We start from the raw sequence: 20,846 nt of genomic DNA, 5'->3' as shown, positions 1-20,846 counted from the left end.
GGGATAGTTTGAGATTTTGGCATGAGGCCATTTATCTACTTTCCCCAGAGTCGGCTGAACAGCGACAGCTATTTTTGTAGACGTCGTAATTTCACTAACGCTAGATAGCATTGGCTCATGAAACTACCTCGAACTTCCTTCATACTAGACGCAGACATAAAAATGGTATCCACAATGATATTGTTGCAGCTAGCAATATTCATCAAATATTTCAACCCCCCCACAAAAATATATTGTTCCCCCCAAAAGAATATACAAAATGTGCAGACCCCAGTTTGAAAACGCCTACACCAGGGAACCCCTAGGATTGTAAGCTTATAAAAGACACGTGACTTTGTTTAGCTTGTTAAGATTTATAAAACATGAATAAAACAGCAAACAGTCCATAAGTAAATCATTGAAAGAAATGGGAAACTTCCTTTATCACCCAACTCAAATGAACAGACTTGAAACAAATACAAGCAGAATTGGCAAATCCATGCCACAACATAAATATTGCACCACGTTTCGCGGCATACAGTGCATTTCGGAAAGTATTCAGACCTCTTCCCCTTTTCCACATTTTTGTTACAGTCTTATTCTAAAATGGATGAAATAAATACAAATCCTCAATCTACACAATACCCCATAATGACAAAGCAAAAACGGGTTTCGAATTTTTTGCAAATTAAATACAAAAAGAAATACCTTATCTTACATAAGCATTCAGACCCGTTGCTATGAGACCCAAAATTGAGCTCAGGTACATCCTGTTTTCATTGATCATCCTTGATGTTTATACCAGTTTGATTCCACCTATGGTAAATTCAATTGATTGGACATGATTTGGAAAAGCACACACGTCTAGATAAGGTCTCACAGTTGACAGTGCATGTCAGAGCAAAAACCAAGCCATGAGGTTGAAGGATTGTGTCGAGACACATATCTGGGGAAGTGTACCAAAACATTTCTGCAGCATTCAAGGTCCCCAAGAACAGTGGCCTCCATCCATTCTTAAATGAAAGAAGTTTGGAACCACCAAGACTCTTCCTAGAGCTGGCCGCCCAGCCAAACGGAGCAATTGGGGGAGAAGGGCCTTGGTCAGAGAGTTGATCAAGAACCCGATGGTCACTCTGACAGAGCTCTAGAGTTCCTCTGTGGAGATGGGAGAACCTTCCAGAAAGACAACCATATCTGCAGCATACCAATCAGGCCTTTATGGTAGAGTGGCCAGACGGAAGCCACCCCTCAGTAAAAAGCATATATGACAGCCCACGTGGAGATTGCCAAAAGGCATCTAAAGGACTCTCAGACCATGAGAAACAATATTCTCTGATCTGATGAAACCAAGATTGAACTCTTTGGCCTGAATGCCAAGCCTCACACCAGGAGGAAACCTGGAACTATCCCTACAGTGAAGCATGGTGGTGGCAGCATCATGTTGTGGGTATGTTTTTCAGCTGCAGGGACTGGGAGACTAGTCAGGATAGAGGGAAAGATGAATGGTGCAAAGTACAGAGAGATACTTGATGAAAACCTGCTCAAGAGCTCTCAGGACCTCAGACGAAGGTTCACCTTCCAACAGGAAAACGACCCCAAGCACACAGCCAAGACAACGCAGGAGTGGCTTTGGGACAAGTCTCTGAAAGTCCTTGAGTGGCCCAGCCAGAGCCTGGACGTGAACCTGATTTTACATGTCTAAAATCCTTGATTTTGCTGGTCATTATGGGTTATTGTGTGTGGTGATTGTTTTTTTCCTCATCAATTTAATTCATTTTAGAATAAGGCTGTAACATAAAATGTTGAAAAAGTCAAGGCGTCTGAATACTTTCCAAATGCACTGTATAGAACAAAAATGTACACCCTCCTTACCCTAAACTATATTTTAGAATACATTTTAAATTATATTGGAAATAAAAAGTAAAAACCATACAATCCAAGGAGCACCAGCATCAAGCATCTGACACTTACTATTTCATTTCTTAAATGCATGACAGTTAATATCATGTGTGCCAAGAAAAACTATATTACAACAACAAATTCAACAAATCATAGAAAATTAAATAAAAGAAGCCTGAAAAGTTCAGGGCTAATATCTCTCAGGGTTTAATAAACAAAGAACAGTCAGCTCTTTTCTTTCTTTTGAGCGCGCTGTCTCTCATTTCTGAACAGACCTGGAGAGAAGGACGTTGGCTCTGTGTGCTGACGTCTGAGCCCGCCTTCGCGACAGAAGCTACCATGGCCTGTTTTGTTTTAAAAAAGGACAAAGTGCCCAAAGACAGAAAAATGTGGACGGTGATCAGTAGTACTGGAGAAAGGTTCTCCGTCATCCCAAACCATCTGTTGGGGAGAGCTCAGTGCGTGTTGGTCGGTTGGTGTGTGACTGATGACAGCCTGGTGGCTCAGAGGGGCTGCAGGACAGTCCTCCCTGCCTCAGAGGCTCCTCCACTGGCCCCTGTCCTTTCTAGCTCAGACAGCTCCTCAAACGCATCCCTGAGGAGAGGAGGGCACACACACACGTCAGTCAAGGCATGGCTCACTGAAACAAATCCACACCCCTTACAGTGGGTTCCAGTGCATAATATGATACACACATTACATTAAGTTCCCCACAAGATCTCCCACCATAAGTGAAAGTACAATTTTAGTTTTATTAATGTCCTGATATTAAAACCCCACAGCAAACTTCTAGTTACCAGACGGTTTTACTTTGCCACATTCTTTTTTTCTGACAAAACAGAAAGAAATTTCAACAAATAAGCTTTTCTTATAGCATGAAAGAGGGGAGATTTTGTTCCAGCTTCTGCTCAGAGTTGACAATTGTATGGACAACCCTGCTTACTAGAGCTGGGTCTCTCTCAGCCGCCACTGCATTATACTCAGTCACTCACAGACTGGTATAGGGCATATAGTGGGAGGCTGGTGGTTTTTCCCTTACCATAAGAGAACAGGGTTGTGATCAGTAGGGGACACTGTAGAAAAACATTTTGCAACTGAAAATGAAAATCTGCTTTCTTATTGAACAAATTTCACATTGTTGCCCTAATGAATATAACCCAGCACACAACTGAAGCTGGTAGAGGGAGACTAACTTGTGCATGTAGAAAAATATGTATCCGCTACGGTCGCGGTCTCTCTGCACCGTGGCCTCTTGCGTGCGTGACACATCCAGGTCGTTGTAGGTCAGCCACGACTGCTTCTTCATGTCGTACACGTCGCTGATGTAATGACCTGAGGGTCCGGAGATATAATTATAGGTTAACATTAGACTATAAATACACAGGTGTCTTGGCTTCTCGTGGTATCGTGCTCATATGCTGCCTCAGCTGACTCATTTTATATTTATGCTTTACATTTTTGAACAGATTGATAATCTGTGGCTCCTGCTACACAGTAGTGTGTTATGAGATGTGAATGTTTTGGTAACGACTATCTGTACATCTCTTGCACTCATTTCTGGTAACCACAAATAACGGTGTATCTCGCAGCATGGGCATATACTGTCTCTTAGCAGACTGGTCTATAGGCAGGGCAGTGCTTACCAGAGGAGGAGCTGCTCCCGATGTGACTGACTACACTGATCAGCCGGAACGAGTTGGCCAAGTCTCCGCTCTGGGAACAAGAAAGGAAGGTGTTCAGCTGGGCCGTTTCTCCCTACTTAATCTTAGACACCCAGAACTAAAATGGTGCGTAGTTGCACCAGATGCTTTATTGAGTTCTTGGGGGACATGTTAGAAAAGACACAAACAAGACTAGCAAAGCCTCCACTAATCTTGGGCGATATACTGTATACCTGGGTATTTTGAAACACCGACGGTATGATTTTAAATAGTATAAAATATTTTTGAAGGTAACAACAATTATATTATTCACAAAAATTAAATTGAACCAGTCACATGGTGTGTTTATTTACAAAGAGCAAATGTGAGATCCACTGTTGACCATCACAAGAGGTGATCAAATTCACTGCTGATGTTTGCCAGCTAAATAATCTTATTACTAACCAACTATCTATACATTCAAAAACGCTTTCTTCAGCTCAGGGCTCCAGCAACACATTTGGTTCGCTAACTTGCTAGCTATAGGTGGCTAGCTTGCAAGATCAAGCTTCTTGGTGACAGCAGAGACAATCCCCTCCTGGTTCAAGTGTGAGTAGCCTTTTGAGATAGTTGTATAACTTTATGAGCTGGGTTCTCTGTCCTTGCATTTAGTTTGTTCGCTTGTGCTTGTTAGCATTTAGCTTGTGTCAACTATGAGAATTTGCTATGCTTTTGTTAAGCAAAAAAAATACAAAAAATATCTGGAAAGAAATACCGGCCCTTGCATGCACTCCCGTAATACCGTATACCCTAGTATGGAACAGGAATGGTATTAAAGGTATACAAATCTGGATACGACCCAACCCCATTCTCCAGACCCTTAAAACGGAAACTCTCAGCCAAGTCTATGGGCTAAATGTCCCCTTTCCTTCCGAAATTCAAAAAAAGTGGTGCACCTGCGAAATTGTGATTTGTTCAAAAGATCAGTGACGAAAAATCTGGTACAAGAACATCCACAGAAAAGGTGTCATTCTACATATACAGCTGAAGTTGGACGTTTACATACACCTTAGCCAAATACATTTAAACTCAGTTTCACAATTCCTGACATTTAATCCTAGTAAACATTCCCTGTCTTTGGTCAGTTAGGATCACCACTTTATTTTAAGAATGTGAAATGTCAGAATAATAGTAGAGAGAATGATTTATTTCAGCTTTTATTTCTTTCATCACATTCTCAGTGGGTCAGAAGTTCACATACACGCAATTAGGATTTGGTAGCATTGTCTTTAAATTGTTTAACTTGGGTTAAACGTTTCAGTTAGCCTTCCACAAGCTTCCCACAATAAGTTGTTTGAATTTTGGCCCATTCCTTCTGACAGAGCTGGTGTAACTGAGTCAGGTTTGTTGGCCTCCTTGCCCGCACATGCCTTTTCACTTCTGCCCACAAATCTTCTATAGGTTTGAGGCCATGGTTTTGTGATGGCCACTCCAATACCTTGACTTTGTTGTCCTTAAGCCATTTTGCCACAACTTTGGAAGTATGCTTGGGGCCATTGTCCATTTGAAAGACCCATTTGGAAACATTGAACTGCACAGAAATGCTAGATAAAAACACAGGAAAGAGTTGTTATGAAAGTTGAAGAATCTGGTGGCACCAGTGAATGCTCCACACTTGGCATTCACAACTGACTGCTGGTCAGGTACTACAGAGTCCCTGATGAGCTTTACTGGACATTTCATTGGCAATGTCTGGACAAGAAAGCAGGTTGTGCTGAATGTCAAGACTATGACTGGATCACACACAGGAAACTACATCAGAGAGATGTTTTTGACCATGTTGGAATACTGGGAAATCCACACAGAACATGTAGTGTTGGTCCTCAGGGACAGTGGGGAAAACATGGTGAAAGCTATGAGACTGGCAGAGCTTCCAGACTTCAGCTGCAGTGCACACACCCTACAGCTTGTAATCAATGATGGCCTATCCAGTCAGAGAGCTGTGCTAGACATTATTGCCATGTTGAAGAGCTGTGCAACTGACTTTGACCATTCTGTATTGGCCAAACAGAGGCTGAGGTCCATTCAGGAAGAGCTTGGGCCTTCTCAAACACAGCATCATCCAAGCAGTTCAAACACACTTGAAGTCAACACTACACATGTTGCAGAGGATGTTTGAACAGAGGCGTGCACTGAATGTGTATGCAGGTGAATACAGATACATCAGCAGTTTGGCTGTTGCACAGTGGGACATTGTCTCTAACGTAATTGAGACTCTGGCACTTAGGGAGGAGGAGACACTGGAGATGAGCCAGTCCAACTCGACAGCCGCATGCATCATCCCCAGTGTGTCGCTGCTGAAGCTGCAGCAGGAGGGTTCTTCTACTCAAGGCATCAAAACTTTACGGAAGACCATGTTGGACAGTCTGACGAGGCGGTTCTCCAAGGCCGAGGAGTGGTGCTGGATCCACGTTACAAGCGCTAGGCCTTCACCTCAGGGACAGCACTAGAGAAAGCAAAAGAGTGGCTGAAGGAGGAATCTGACCTACTAAGGAAACCAAATCCCAGAGCCACAGCAGAAGGGACTAGTGAAGAGGAGGACCCAGAACCAGGTGCAAAGAGTCCGGGTAGATCAGCCACCCAGTCTGGTGGACAGCCTCTATGCTAGAATCCTCAGAAGCCAAGAGGACAGGGCTGAAGTCCAGTGCAGTTTTGAAATTGAGTTGGCGCGTTACCTCACAGAGCCTGTGTGAGGGAAAAATTATGTATTCACCTTATTTGTTGGATATGTAACAATTATTTACTTACAGTAAGATATCTGTCCTGCTAATTCTGTGTTTTATGGTCTCCACTCTAGCACCCTGCAGCTAGTCTGGGTGTTGAGGACATGGGTTCTACTAGAGATAGCTTGAAGCTGACAATTGATTGATGTTGGTGGTGATAACCTAAAAGCTGGCATTCTATAGACAATAGATGGTGTGTGTGACTCGAGATAGAGAGAGCCTGGAAGAGTTGAGAACAATGCCTCATTGTCTCATCTTCCTGGCATCTGGGAAACTAAGTAAAAGACCATCCAATATAGATAACCAAGGTGGCTTATGGAAGGTTAGAAATGACTGCCTAGGCAATCTTGGTATCAGCTATATAAAAACTGTGCATCGTCTGTAAAGGCTAGACTCTCAGCCTAACAGTAAGTCAAGACCGGTGGGCTGACGGTCTCACCATTGCAAATAATTAACCGATATTAAATAAAGACGATTGTTTGAAGAAATGACCAAGTCTCTCTCAGTACTGAATTTCCACGACACCTGTCATTGACACAAAGAGCACCTTGCCTTTGGAGTGGTGGAAGCAGAATGAGGACAGACTTCAATCACTCGCAAAGAAGTTTCTGTCCCCCCCACATTCTTCGGTCCCAAGCGAGAGTGTTCAGTGAGGTGGGGATCATTTATGATAAGCGAAGGAGCAGACTGACAGGGGAACATGCAGACAAGCTCTGCTTTCTGCACAACCTAAAACTTCTTAACTGGGAATATTGAAGACTCATGTTAAAAGGAACCACCAGCTTTAATCTGTTCTCATGTTCTGAGCAAGGAACTTAAACGTTAGCTTTTTTACATGGCACATATATTGCACTTTTACTTGCTTCTCCAACACTGTGTTTTTGCATTATTTAAACCAAATTGAACATGTTTCATTATTTATTTGAGACAATTTATTTTATTTATGCATTATATTAAGTTAAAATAAAAGTGTTCATTGTTCATTCAGTATTGTTGTAATTGTCATTTCAAATATATATAAAAATTGGCAGATTAATCGGTAGCGGCTTTTTTTGGGTCCTCTAATAAATCGGTATTGAAAAATCATAAATCGGTCGACCTCTAACACACACACACAAAATTGAATTTGTAACTTATATTTGCAACCACAAAGACAGCCGCCGGTCCACCCACCGTCAACTTAAATGGTCATGTGTATTCTATTATCTACATTTCTATGATTTCAAAATCTGTTTCCTATGGCGGATTGACAGTATAACTTAAAACAGACATTCCCATTCAAGGTCAACATTCTATGATGTGTGCACCATGTCAGTACATTTAATCTGCCAAAATAACACAGCTGTGTTTCAACCGATGGAAGGCACAACACAAAAACCTCAGATTATGTCAAATCGTCTGCGTATCTCCATGCACTTCTCAAAATCATGCATAACGTCTAGTGGTTGATCAACTGTATTGCAAGCAAATATTGTTATTTTGGGGGAAATGTAGGTGTTTGAGGCACGGGAATTTATAATAATGGTAGGCTAATAAAAACATTAAAACATAGGCCTAATGATAAAACAGATGCATTTGCCGTTAATAAGGAGATCACATGTTCCCTAATATATTTATTTCACTTTTATTATACAGGCCTAAATCATAATCATATTGCAGGACATGTCTCTCCTTTTCTGACATGACTGGTTTATTTCTGCTACATAACAAATATTACGCTACCATATATCCATCTCTCATTCAATAGCCAAGCATGCTTGAAAGTAAATAGACCGGTAGTCTATTTAAAATATTTGACAGTATTGTTTGGCTACAGTATCGCAATAGGAACGCGACATCATAGCCTATTTCATCTCAGAGCCTATAACGAAAGCAGGAGATAAACAAAATACTGAACAATTTGTATTTTCCATAGAAGTGTGGGCTGTAGCATTTACTTTTTAAAAGATTAAAACATTCTGCCCATACTTCTACAGAAATGTGATCAAATTGCACTTTCTTTTAGAAACTATCATGGCACAGTTTCAACATCTCCAGATCATACAGCAAAAGAAGATGTTTTTGTTACCGTAAAATTTTATTTTCCAGGCGGGGTTGTGACGCTCGTCACGAGCGCACAAATATAGTAGGGCTCGGATTAAATCAATGAAAACACGCGTATATGTTGCATACGACAGTTTGAGAAATCCCAATCATTTGTTGCCACGCAAATCCTAGGAATTTTGTGAAATGTATGCAGTTGATAAATGACACTAACCTGGTGAAGGTTAGTGTGAGGGAGAAAAGTAGGAGGGCGACTTCGTACCTCAGCATTTCTCTTCAGATCCTCGGTCTCTGCTTCGCTGTACTCCATATCCAGCACCTCCTCGTTCCCAGAGTCCTCGTCTGAACACAGCAGCTCCGGCAACGAATTGTTGAACTCTGGGAGGGCGGAGAAAAACGAGGGAGAATCAAGACATGTAAAAATGTGCAAACAGACACACACACACACACACACACTTCTTTAACTTTAGTGAAGCTGCGTATTGGCATAAAAAGGGGTAGCAGTGTCTATGCTGTACCTTGCAGGCTGAGCTCTGTGGCTCTCTTCAGGTCGTCGTCCTCCCTCATCTCTTGGGCTTCCTGTAGGAGAAACCACACGTTGCAAAGGTCAGGTTTGCATCGTGGTGATGCAATAACCAGCTGTCCTGTCCGGCTCTATCAAAAGTTCACATAGGTAACATTGGCCCTATATATATTTATTTTATTTCACCTTTATTTAACCAGGTAGGCTAGTTGAGAACAAGTTCTCATTTACAACTGCGACCTAGCCAAGATAAAGCAAAGCAGTGCGACAGAGTTACACATGGAATAAACAAGCGTACAGTCAATAACACAATAGAAACAAATAGTCTATATACAGTGCGTGCAAATGGCGTGAGGTGGTAAGTCAATAAATAGGCCATAGTAGCGAGGTAACTACAATTTAGCAGATTAACACTGGAGTGATAATGTGCAAGTAGAGATACTGGTGTGCAAAAGAGCAGAAAAGTAAATAAAAACAATATGGGGATGAGGTAGGTAGATTGGGTGGGCTATTTACAGATGGACTATGTACAGCTGCAGCGATCGGTTAGCTGCTCAGATAGCTGATGTTTAAAGTTGGTGAGGGAAATATAAGTCTCCAGCTCAGCGATTTTTGCAATTCGTTCCAGTCACTGGCAGCAGAGAACTGGAAGGAAAGGAGGCCAAAAGGAGGTGTTGTCTTTGGGGATGACCAGTGAGATATACCTGCTGGAACGTGTGCTAGTGACGGTGGGTCTGAGCTCAAGACAGATTGTTTTCTTGTGGATCACAAAAACATTACAGAAGCGGAAGGAGGATTAGCCTACATTACAAAAACGGTGTACCACCAACATCAGGTTTCCCCTACAGTAAAATGTCCAATGGTAGAGCTGTATAGGGGGTCTCTCTCTAATGTCCTAGTGTGTTGAGTCTTACATGCTCCTGCAGGCTCTGGGCCAGGGCTTGCTGCAGCTCCTGCTCCTCCCTCTCCTGCTCCAGGCCATACTGCTGCACCCAGTCCAGATCCCCCTGCACCCCCTCGGGGGTCTGGTTCTCCTTGTTCTCGTCCATGGTCAGGTCCAGGGAGTCCAGCACGTCTACACACAGATACACACTCCGTTTAGCATGGGTTGGTAAAACACACATTTAAAAACAGAGGCTTCTGCAAGCGTTTTGTATAATTCAAGTCTATAGTCTTAAAATAGCATAGTTCAATGAAATGAATGGGCATCTAGTAAGTAACTACAGAGAGCCGTTTTGGTGTGTAGTCTCAAAAAATAATTTTAGTGAACTGTTTAAGCCTACTCCTCCCTGTCCCTCCTGGCTGGTGTGTCTGTGTTTCTGAGATTGGTGGTTACCTGCAGACGGCTTAGTGTCCGTCTCCAGCAGGTCTGGGCGGTAGTTCATCTCCTGGGCGTCGGCGTCGCCCAAGCCCGTGTCAGGGCTGCTGGTTGGCTCGTCCTCAGGGGCATGGCAGGAGAGCCCAGCGTCCTGGCGACTCATCTCCAGCACCGCCGCCAGCATTTCCTCATCGTTGATGCTGTTGAAGTCTGACACATCTGGGTGGTGGACACCTCGCTGGACCTAAACACACAGCCAGAGCTCATCATGTCACACACTAAACACAGTGTTCTTTCAACCTGGCCCCGCATGCGTCAGCAGTTAGGGTGTAGTAATGTATACCCCCCCCCCAATCCCTCTGGTGCCCCAACCTCGTCTGCTCTGTCGTCGGGCAGACAGTCGCTGAGGCGGCGCTTGTGGCTCACCACCTTTCGGCTCAGCTCCTCCTCGCTGTCAGAGTCCACCAGGATAGTGCTGGAGCTGCCCCCCGCCTTCAGAGAAACTTTCCTGGTGGAAGGAAATGAAAACAGTAGTTAGAAGAACCAAAACATCCACACTTTTGTGCGCCATGAAGGAAACACCGGACACGATTGGCCTTCCTGGGTTGGAGGTAAAAAGTGTGTGTTAGTGATTCCATGTTGTTAGACTGGCTTACCGAAGTAGTGAGGAGGAGTTCACTGACTGGGAGGCCTTCAGTGTTCGTGACCTGTACAAAAAAAATATATATAAAAACAGAGCGTGGTAGGTTAGAAAACAAAATATTGTGATCAACGTTATTTGGACATTTATGACCCGTCTGTGTGGTGACTTCCAAAGAAAATGCCAAATAGTTGGGACAATGTTCACTGTCTCCAAGTGTGCTTGTGGGGTGGGGGTGTTTCTTACATGGCGGCGTTTGCGCTCCAGCCCAGACTGAGGGGGGGGCGCGTGGCGTCTGTGCAGTGGGACAGCAGCGTGAGGTAGCGGGGGATCATCACCTGCTGGCCTAGCTTACTGTTCAGTGACAGCTGGGCGTTGAAGCTGTAGCGCTTCAGGTGCAGAATCAGAACTCTGCGTGAGGGAAAGGATAGAAAGCGATGTAGGGTTATGTGAAGAAGCCCATACCTCTTTCTCATTCACTTTGGTCATGGTAATGGCCCAAATGGCACCCTATTCCCGTGCACTAAATAGGAAATAGGCTGCAATGTCAATTAAGACAACCCAGGTGAATGATCAGCTTAGTATGGAGTTGGTGTTCTTAACACGAGGGCTAAAGATCCCCGCTGTAGACAAATGGGAGTACCTGGGAAGTCGGCTGAATTTATGAGTCACCGTCGCCACTTTCCCGCTGCACTTCTCACACGAATACTCGATTTCCTCGATCTGGAATACACAGACAGAAAATAGAACTAATCTACTTCATATTAGGATTTGAATACTATGTGGACTGTTTCATTGCCTTTAGTGGATATATATATATATTTTGGACAGGTGGTGGTTTGTGGGGACAGTGGGCACACACCCTGAAGAAGAGGTCCAGAGAGTCCTGGATGGACCGGAGAGGGATGGTCTTCTTCCTGCGAGGCAGGTCAATGGACAGGTCGTTGAACTGCTCTCGCTTGGTCACCACCTCGCCACAGCTGAAACACCACATATCAGCACAACCTCTGTTATGATTTGTCATTAATAACATGACATCCAGTGAGTCTTTAGGACAATTTCATATGCTTTGTAAAGGTGATATCACAAAAACTAAAGGAATGGAGTCAAGAGAAAATCTTTTGACCTATTTTTGTGTAACAGAGATCCATTATTTTTATTCACCATCAGGGACTTACCACCCAGGAATCCAGTCTGAAAAAGGGGCAACTCACTTACTCTTTGCAGGTGATGGTGTGCTGCACCTCAAACTCCATGTTAACCACCACAGGGCAGGTGTAGATGCGCGAGGTGTCCGCTTCCTCCCCGGGCCGGGCTGCGGCCGCCTGCTGGGGAGGCTCATCCCACGCGGCCGCTGGCGACTCGCTTTTCCAGCTCTTGTTCACTTTCTCCACGTCCTCCTTCAGCTGGTCCAGGCACTGGCTCAGAAACTCATGGGCATCCTATAGATAGAGAGAGCGAGAGAATGAGGAAGCCACCATGTGAGCGAGTATACAGAGCCGCTTAAGTGTCTAAATGGTGGTGGTTGTGTTAATATTGTAGGTCTTACGTTCTGCATGTATCCGGAGAAGCGCTCGGCAGTGGAGGAGATGGCACTCTTCACTCTCCTCAGCAGGTCTTTTTTCACCTCGGGGCACGAGATGTCCTTCTTGGCCAGCAAGTGGGCAAAGCGTCTGCATGCACAGGGAGGGAGGGAGGGAGGGAGGGAGGGAGGGGGGGGTTAGGGGTCCATAAGGGAGTAAGGCAGTTGCACATGTCAAATAAGCAGCTAATTTGGTAAATGACACCAAAACAGATTTTAAAAAGGTGCATCCCTTGGAAAAGTAGAAATCTTTTGTGTTTAAGAAGAAACAAGGTGAGGACATTTGAAGAACTGATCAAACTAATGACAGTTTCCTATATTCAGTTATGGGGTTAGCTGAAGAGGCTGACTGCTGAAGCACTAACAGCAGCCTACCTGAGCAGGGCGTTGGCTGGGACCTTCTTCCATGGGATTCCCTGCTTCAGCAGATCATTGGAGAACGATGGCAGGCTGAAAAGAGACTGGAGGATGGCGTTCATGTAACACGTGTTGCCCAGGTTGGAGAATCTGCAGCAAAGATGTTAGAGGACATTTGAGTTCTACTCTACATCTGTACCACCACTGGTGGTAAGAATACATGTTGTGACATGAAAGTGTCTGTACTGGCATACTCATAACAAGCACGAACAGTTACAGTAAACTACTCACTTCTGGTAGTTAGGCAGCACTAGAACAGCCCCTCATTGACTATGGAGGTTAACTTCAGAATCACCACTATAACCCTGGGATGTCTCCTTACCCTTGCAGTGGAGGCTGGGGCTGGGCCAGAGTGGACGGTCTCGGCTTGTTCCAGCCACCGTAGTCCAGAGTGGGGCGCACTTTCTTTAAGGGGGTTGAGTGATTGGGTAACATGAGACTTCTCTTAGCCGAGGGGGTCAGGGATATAGTGGATGGCCTGTGGGGGACGACGACAACAAATGTTGAGGAACTGAAGGTGTGGCAGCATCTTAAGAATACACTCTAATGCATCATTAACACCAATGGAACAACCTGGTTAACTTCACTAGGGTTAGGGGGCAGCATTCGGAATTCTGGATGAAAAGCGTGCCCAAATTAAACTTTCTGCTACTCGGGCCCAGAAGGTAGGATATGCATATTATTAGTAGATTTGGATATAAAACTCTGGAGTATCTAAAACTGTTTGAATGATGTCTGAGTATAACAGAACTCATATGGCAGGCAAAAACCTGAGAAAAATCCAACCAGGAAGTGGGAAATCTGAGGCTTGTAGTTTTTTCAAGTGATTGCCTTTACAGTATACAGTGACTTAGGGTTCATTTTGCACTTTCTAAGGCTTCCACTAGATGTCAACAGTCTTTAGAAAGTTGTTTCAGGCTTCTACAGTGAACAGAGAGCGAACGAGAAGGCCGGGAAGTTGGTGACTCAGAAAAGAATATGAGTTCAGTGGCGCACATTCACGTGAGAGGTAGCTGTGTTCCATGACATTTTTGAAGACATTGGAATCGTCCGGTTGGAATATTATTGAAGATTTATGTTAAAAAGGCCCTAAAGATTGATGCTATACATCGTTTGACATGTTTCTACGAACGTAAATATAACTTTTTTTGACTTCTTGTCGTGGAATTTTCGGCGCGCTTCCTACATTTGGAGTAGCTTACTGAACGCGCTAACAAAAAGGAGGTATTTGGACATAAATTATGGACTTTATCGAACAAAACAACATTTATTGTGGACCTGGGATTCCTGGGAGTGCATTCTGATGAAGATCATCAAAGGTAAGTGAATATTTATAATGCTATTTATGATTTTAGATGACTCCAAAAAGGCGGGTATGTGTATTGCCTGATGTTTTCTGAGCGCCATACTCAGATTATTGCAAAGTGTGCTTTCCCCGTGAAATCTGAAATCTGTCACAGTGGTTGCATTAAGGAGATGTTTATCTATAATTCTTTGAATAACAGTTTAATATTTTATTAACGTTTATGATGAGTATTTCTATAAATTGATGTGCTCATTCACTGGAAGTTTTTGAAGGAAAAACATTTCTGAACATTACAGGCCAATGTAAAATGTTTTTTTGTTGTTGTTGATATAAATATACTGCTCAAAAAAATAAAGGGAACACTTAAACAACACATCCTAGATCTGAATGAAAGAAACAATCTTATTAAATACTTTTTTCTTTACATAGTTGAATGTGCTGACAACAAAATCACACAAAAATAATCAATGGAAATACAATTTATCAACCCATGGAGGTCTGGATTTGGAGTCACACTCAAAATTAAAGTGGAAAACCACACTACAGGCTGATCCAACTTTGATGTAATGTCCTTAAAACAAGTCAAAATGAGGCTCAGTAGTGTGTGTGGCCTCCACGTGCCTGTATGACCTCCCTACAATGCCTGGGCATGCTCCTGATGAGGTGGCGGATGGTCTCCTGAGGGATCTCCTCCCAGACCTGGACTAAAGCATCCGCCAACTCCTGGACAGTCTGTGGTGCAACGTGGCGTTGGTGGATGGAGCGAGACATGATGTCCCAGATGTGCTCAATTGGATTCAGGTCTGGGGAACGGGCGGGCCAGTCCATCGCATCAATGCCTTCCTCTTGCAGGAACTGCTGACACACTCCAGCCACATGAGGTCTAGCAGTGTCTTGCATTAGGAGGAACCCAGGGCCAACCGCACCAGCATATGGTCTCACAAGGGGTCTGAGGATCTCATCTCGGTACCTAATGGCAGTCAGGCTACCTCTGGCGAGCACATGGAGGGCTGTGCGGCCCCCCAAAGAAATGCCACCCCACACCATGACTGACCCACCGCCAAACCGGTCATGCTGGAGGATGTTGCAGGGAGCAGAACGTTCTCCACGGCGTCTCCAGACTCTGTCACGTCTGTCACGTGCTCAGTGTGAACCTGCTTTCATCTGTGAAGAGCACAGGGCGCCAGTGGCGAATTTGCCAATCTTGGTGTTCTCTGGCAAATGCCAAACGTCCTGCACGGTGTTGGGCTGTAAGCACAACCCCCACCTGTGGACGTCGGGCCCTCATACCACCCTCATGGAGTCTGTTTCTGACCGTTCGAGCAGACACATGCACATTTGTGGCCTGCTGGAGGTCATTTTGCAGGGCTCTGGCAGTGCTTCTCCTGCTCCTCCTTGCACAAAGGCGGAGGTAGCGGTCCTGCTGCTGGGATGTTACCCTCCTACGGCCTCCTCCACGTCTCCTGATGTACTGGCCTGTCTCCTGGTAGCGCCTCCATGCTCTGGACACTACGCTGACAGACACAGCAAACCTTCTTGCCATAGCTCGCATTGATGTGCCATCCTGGATGAGCTGCACTACCTGAGCCACTTGTGTGGGTTGTAGACTCCGTCTCATGCTACCACTAGAGTGAAAGCACCGCCAGCATTCAAAAGTGACCAAAACATCAGCCAGGAAGCATAGGAACTGAGAAGTGGTCTGTGGTCCCCACCTGCAGAACCACTCCTTCATTGGGGGTGTCTTGCTAATTGCCTATAATTTCCATCTGTTGTCTATTCCATTTGCACAACAGCATGTGAAATTTATTGTCAATCAGTGTTGCTTCCTAAGTGGACAGTTTGATTTCACAGAAGTGTGATTGACTTGGAGTTACATTGTGTCGTTTAAGTGTTCCCTTTATTTTTTTGAGCAGTGTATGAACTTTATCGAGCAAAACATACAGGTATTGTGTAACATGAAGTCCTATGAGTGCTTTCTGATGATGATCAAAGGTTAGTGCTTAATTTTAGCTTTATTTCTGGTTTTTGTGATGCTTCTCCTTGCTTGGAAAATGGCTGTGTGGTTTTTCTTGTCAAGGTGATGTGCTAACATAATTTAATGCTATGCTTTCTCCATAAAGCCTTTTTGAAATCGGACAATGTGGTTGGATTAACGAGAATCTTATCTTTAAAATGGGATATAATAGTTCTATGTTTGAGAAATTTGAATTATGAGATTTTTGTCGTTTTGAATTTGCCGCCCTGCTATTTCACTGGCTGTTGAATAGTGTGTCCCGCAGGTGGGACGGTCACGTCCCACATACCCAAGAGAGGTTAAATAAAAGGTAAAAAAAAAAAAAAACACTTACCTGTCTAGAAAGGAGTGACTCGCGGAGTAGTCTTTGGTCGCCGATCGGCTGCCGTAGAATGACGTGGGCTGAAGTGGCGCCTGGACCAGTGAAACTGTTGGCAAAGCCAGACAGTTATCAGACGTGTACATGACACTGCAACAAAAATTCCTCATGGGGACAATAAAGTCAGTAAAGTCAAGTAAAGACAGGGCGTCTGGAGACGCCACTGTTCTAGTCTGGAGAAGGACATCCCACTTTGTATGTGTACCAGACTGACTGAGGGTCTTCACCTGAGCTACGGTTCTCCTCCGCCTGTTTCAGCTTGTCTTTGCAGCTCAGCAGAAATTTCCTGGAGGGGTCCGACGTGGCCTTGTTGTTGCTGATATAAAGAAAGATTAAAGAAACAGTTTAAATTAAGTGGAGCACAATGGTTTCACTACCATTGCCCCTAATTTATTTCCCATGGTATAATAGTGTTCATATCCCAGTAATGGTAGCAGTGTTTGGTGCATTCCTGGTCAATAACGGTCAGTGGACTACGAACATGACATTTTCATAGGACAGCATATCAATTCCTAAATTGACAGGAAGGGATGTGAAATCAACCCAAAACTTTGCTTGGTAGAGTAACAGAATGCCTTCGTCATACCTGGATGAGTCATTCTCCTTGGGGTAGTCCTCAGTCAGGTCACAGTCAAAGATGTGGAGTCTCTTCCTCTTCTCATTCCTGAGGGGGCAAACACAGCATTAAGAGTGGTTACGAGACCAATAAATACAAAAAGACTAATGCCACTGTCAAGTGAAGAAATGTTCTCTCAGGGGAAAGGCTAGTGAGAGGGGAGGAGATTTGGGACAGAGGTTGCGTTGCAAAGTGGTCCTGTGACTCATTTGGTAGAGCATTGCGATTACAACGCCAAGAGTTGTGGGTTCGATTCCCGTTGGGGCCACACGTAAAATGTATGCACGCATTACTAAGTCGCATTGGATAAAAGCGTCTGCTAAATGACATGCAGTGAGTTCCAAAAGTATTTGGACAGTGATTTTTTGGGGGGGGGTTGTTTTAGCTCTGTACTCCAGCACTTTGGATTTGAAATGTTGCAATGACTATGAAGGTTAAAGTTTAGACTGTCAGCTTTAATTTGAGGGTATTTCATCAAGGGTTGGAACCGGTTCAGTAAACAGAACAGAAAACCGGAAAATAACATTTGTTAAGGAACAGAATAAGAACGAAAGTGATCTTTACTGTTCCAGAACAGAACCGTTATTTTAAAAGCATGGGAACCGGTTAATAACATTGTTACATAATTTCCCCCCCAGTCCATTGTCTGCCAGCCAGCTGAAAATCTGTAGCCTACCGATATTCCAAGCGTGATTCAGAAGATAGGGAGAGAGATTTCTCATGAGAAGAATGATAGGTGAAGTAATTTAATGTGGAGCTAAAAAAAAGACGAGTTAAGAGGTTTAAAAAGGAACAGAAAGAACTATATAAAACAGTACTTTATTTTGGTTGAAACCGGTTCAGAACAACCAGAACAAACGGCTCACCTGATATGGATGAACATACCCTCAAATTAAAGCCGACAGTCTGCACTTTAACCTCGGGCATTGTATCATTTCAGTTCTGGAGTACAGAACCATAACAACAAAAAAGGTGTCGCTGTCCAAATACTTTTGGTCCTCACTCTGTGTGTGTATGTACCATATTCATTACACCACCAGTCCCTCCATTTTAAATCTGTGAGGGGGGAGAATGCAAGAGCACACTTCGGGAGTGTGCTGGAGAATCAGGACGGAGCCCGAGTGCTTCATCTACCTGGGTGGTGGGGGACGTGTGTCTGTAGGAGGGAATGACTACCTGGTCTCAGACAGCCCACTGCGGGCAGGTGTGGAGGTCACTCTGCTGGGGCTACCCAGGGGCTTGCGGGTCATCGTCTCCTCCCTGTTGTCCACAATGGGTCGCCTGGGTGTTGTCTTGAGACAGAGGCAGAGTTTAAGTTGATGAGCTTGTCAGAGGTACTTAGTGTGGTTTTAAATGACAGGTGTATTCTAAACGCAATTATTTACCTGTCGTTCTCCAGGCGGACTAGTCTCATTCTTTACGGATCGATTCCCGAGCACACCAAAGCTGGCACTTCCCTGGGAGGTCTTTAGAACTACCAGAAAACAACACTTACTATCCAGCAGAGGGACTGGTCCACAGTAAATCACGCTGCAACTTGAAGAAAGAGCTTACTTTTTTTTTTTTTTTTTATGACTTAATGATCTACAATTTTCAATAGATTGTTACCGGTTGATTTTCCATGCTTCAGCTTTTCAAGGTATTCTTTCATTTTCTCAGCCACAACAGGGGGAACTCTCTCAAGGGTGACTATGCTGTCATCCTTCAGAGTCACCACAATTCGTCTCATAGTGTGTATGGGCTGCATCACGACATTATTCACATTATGGTTGAGCTGAAAGCATACAAATATATAATGAACATATACATTCAGACTGCCTTAACATACACAATTTCTCAGCTATTCAAGTCCAATGTAAGCATGCAATTTTGTTACGTGAAATGAGCACGTATGGGGGAAAACACTATTATACAATACCTGGAAACTTTTGGCTGCACCACCGGCACTAAACTTCAGGCACAGGTTGACTTTGTTATCCTTCTCAAGAACCTCAAAGGTCCCCTCCTTCCATCGAGTGGTGCCCACATCTATGCTGTTGTAGCGGATTTTGACAACAGCACCGCTGGAGAGTTTGGGCACTGCGACTGCCATTGGTGACTGTCAGGGTGGTGCTCTCCAAAATAACCTTAACGGACAGGAAAAGTAGAAGGACATATTCTTTAAATATATAGTGGCAAGAAAAAGTATGTGAACCTTTTGGAATTACATGGATTTCTGTATAAAAATTGGTCATAACATTTGATCTGTTCATCACAACAATAGGAAAACAGTGTTTTTTAACACACAAATTGTATTTTTATTGTCTATATTGAATATATTTAAACAGAGTAGGTTGAAAAAGTATGTGAACCCCTAGGCTAATGACTTAGATTAGATTGGAGATGTTGGTTAGAGCTGCCTTGCCCTATAAAAAAAACTCACAAAATTTGAGTTTGCTATTCACAAGAAGCATTGCCTGATGTGAACCATGCCTCGAACAAAAGAGATCTCTGAAGACCTAATATTAGGAATTGTTGACTTGCATAAAGCTGGAAAGGGTTACAAAAGTATCTCTGAAAGCCTTTATGTTCATCAGTCCATTAATGGAGAAAGTTCAGCACTGTTGCTACTCTCCCTAGGAGTGGCTGTCCTGCAAAGGTGACTGCAAGAGCACAGAGCAGAATGCTCAATGAGGTTAAGAAGAATCCTAGAGTGTCAGCAAAAGACTAACAAAAATCTCTGGAACATGCTAACATCTCTGTTGACGAGTCTACAATACGTAAAACACTAAACAAGAATAGTGTTCATGGGAGGACAATGCTGTCCAAAAAAACATTGCTGCAAAAGAGCACCTGGAGGTTCCATAGCGCTACTGGCAAAATATTCTTCAGACAGATGAAACTACAGTTGAGTTGTTTGGAAGGAAAACACAACACTATGTGTGGAGAATAAAAAAAAAAAAGGCACAGCACACCAATATCAAAACCTCATCCCAACTGTAAAGTACAGTGGAGGGAGCATTATGGTTTGGGGCTGCTTTGCTGGACAGCTTGCCATCATTGAAGGAAAAATGAATTCCCAAGTTTATCAAGACATTTTGCAGGAGAATGTAAGGCTCTCTGTCCGCCAATTGAAGCACACCAGAAGTTGGGTGATGCAACAGGACAATGACCCAAAACACAGAAGTCAACAACAGAATGGCTTCAACAGAAAAAAATACGCTTTCTGGAGTGGACCAGTCAGTCCTGACCTCAACCCGATCGAGATCCTGTGGCATGACCTCAAGAGAGCGGTTCACACCAGACATCCCAAGAATATTGCTGAACTGAAACAGTTTTGTAAAGAGGAATGGTCCAAAATACCTCCTGACCGTTGTGTTAAGTTCATGTTTTAAGTATCCCTATATTTCTGTTATTACGGGGCTATCACTCAGTCAAGAGTGCGCCTGCGCAGGAAGTCTTGGGGTTGATGGACCTAGCCTAGAGTGGAATGGCTACCTTGTAGTGCGTTCATACGGTATAGTAAACTTTGTTAAACTGGAACCTTGTCGTTGTGTCATTTCGAGTTAACACGTTGTGCCAGTCTGATCCGCAACTACAGAAAACGTTTTCTTGAGGTTATTGCTGCCAAAGAAGGGTCAACCAGTTAGTAAATCCAAGGGTTCACATACTTTTTCCACCCTGCACTGTGAATGTTTAAAAGGTGTGTTAAATAAAGACATGAAAAC

At 43.8% G+C, this 20,846-nt stretch overlaps 1 protein-coding gene across 2 annotated transcripts in view; it reads right to left on the bottom strand.

Annotated features, from left to right (window-relative positions):
• Nucleotides 1–390: 390 nt before the first annotated feature.
• The window catches only part of LOC106586134 (ubiquitin carboxyl-terminal hydrolase 37), a 34,748-nt gene continuing 14,292 nt past the window's right edge, over nucleotides 391–20,846 (bottom strand). The window contains exons 2-24 of one of the 2 annotated variants that reach the window (XM_014173024.3): nucleotides 19,058–19,265; nucleotides 18,748–18,913; nucleotides 18,525–18,613; nucleotides 18,316–18,431; nucleotides 17,110–17,187; nucleotides 16,751–16,839; nucleotides 16,479–16,572; nucleotides 13,147–13,302; nucleotides 12,783–12,914; nucleotides 12,375–12,498; nucleotides 12,044–12,267; nucleotides 11,688–11,805; nucleotides 11,469–11,548; nucleotides 11,072–11,236; nucleotides 10,842–10,892; nucleotides 10,558–10,693; nucleotides 10,204–10,429; nucleotides 9,782–9,942; nucleotides 8,863–8,923; nucleotides 8,607–8,722; nucleotides 3,522–3,591; nucleotides 3,072–3,210; nucleotides 391–2,472 (exon numbers count right to left, since the gene is read on the bottom strand). In XM_014173024.3, the coding sequence (XP_014028499.3) occupies nucleotides 2,382–2,472; nucleotides 3,072–3,210; nucleotides 3,522–3,591; nucleotides 8,607–8,722; nucleotides 8,863–8,923; nucleotides 9,782–9,942; nucleotides 10,204–10,429; nucleotides 10,558–10,693; nucleotides 10,842–10,892; nucleotides 11,072–11,236; nucleotides 11,469–11,548; nucleotides 11,688–11,805; nucleotides 12,044–12,267; nucleotides 12,375–12,498; nucleotides 12,783–12,914; nucleotides 13,147–13,302; nucleotides 16,479–16,572; nucleotides 16,751–16,839; nucleotides 17,110–17,187; nucleotides 18,316–18,431; nucleotides 18,525–18,613; nucleotides 18,748–18,913; nucleotides 19,058–19,231 (2,856 nt within the window). In that variant the 5' untranslated portion in view covers nucleotides 19,232–19,265 and the 3' untranslated portion in view covers nucleotides 391–2,381. The remainder of the gene's footprint in view (nucleotides 2,473–3,071; nucleotides 3,211–3,521; nucleotides 3,592–8,606; nucleotides 8,723–8,862; nucleotides 8,924–9,781; nucleotides 9,943–10,203; nucleotides 10,430–10,557; nucleotides 10,694–10,841; nucleotides 10,893–11,071; nucleotides 11,237–11,468; nucleotides 11,549–11,687; nucleotides 11,806–12,043; nucleotides 12,268–12,374; nucleotides 12,499–12,782; nucleotides 12,915–13,146; nucleotides 13,303–16,478; nucleotides 16,573–16,750; nucleotides 16,840–17,109; nucleotides 17,188–18,315; nucleotides 18,432–18,524; nucleotides 18,614–18,747; nucleotides 18,914–19,057; nucleotides 19,266–20,846) is intronic. The other variant, XM_082968873.1, reaches the window with a different exon arrangement.

This window comes from Salmo salar, chromosome 25 (genome assembly GCF_965601325.2).
Source record: "Salmo salar chromosome 25, fSalSal1, whole genome shotgun sequence".
NCBI lineage: Eukaryota > Metazoa > Chordata > Actinopteri > Salmoniformes > Salmonidae > Salmo > Salmo salar.
The sequence above is the reverse complement of the archived record's forward strand: the minus strand, read 5'-3'. Positions and strand labels throughout refer to the sequence as shown.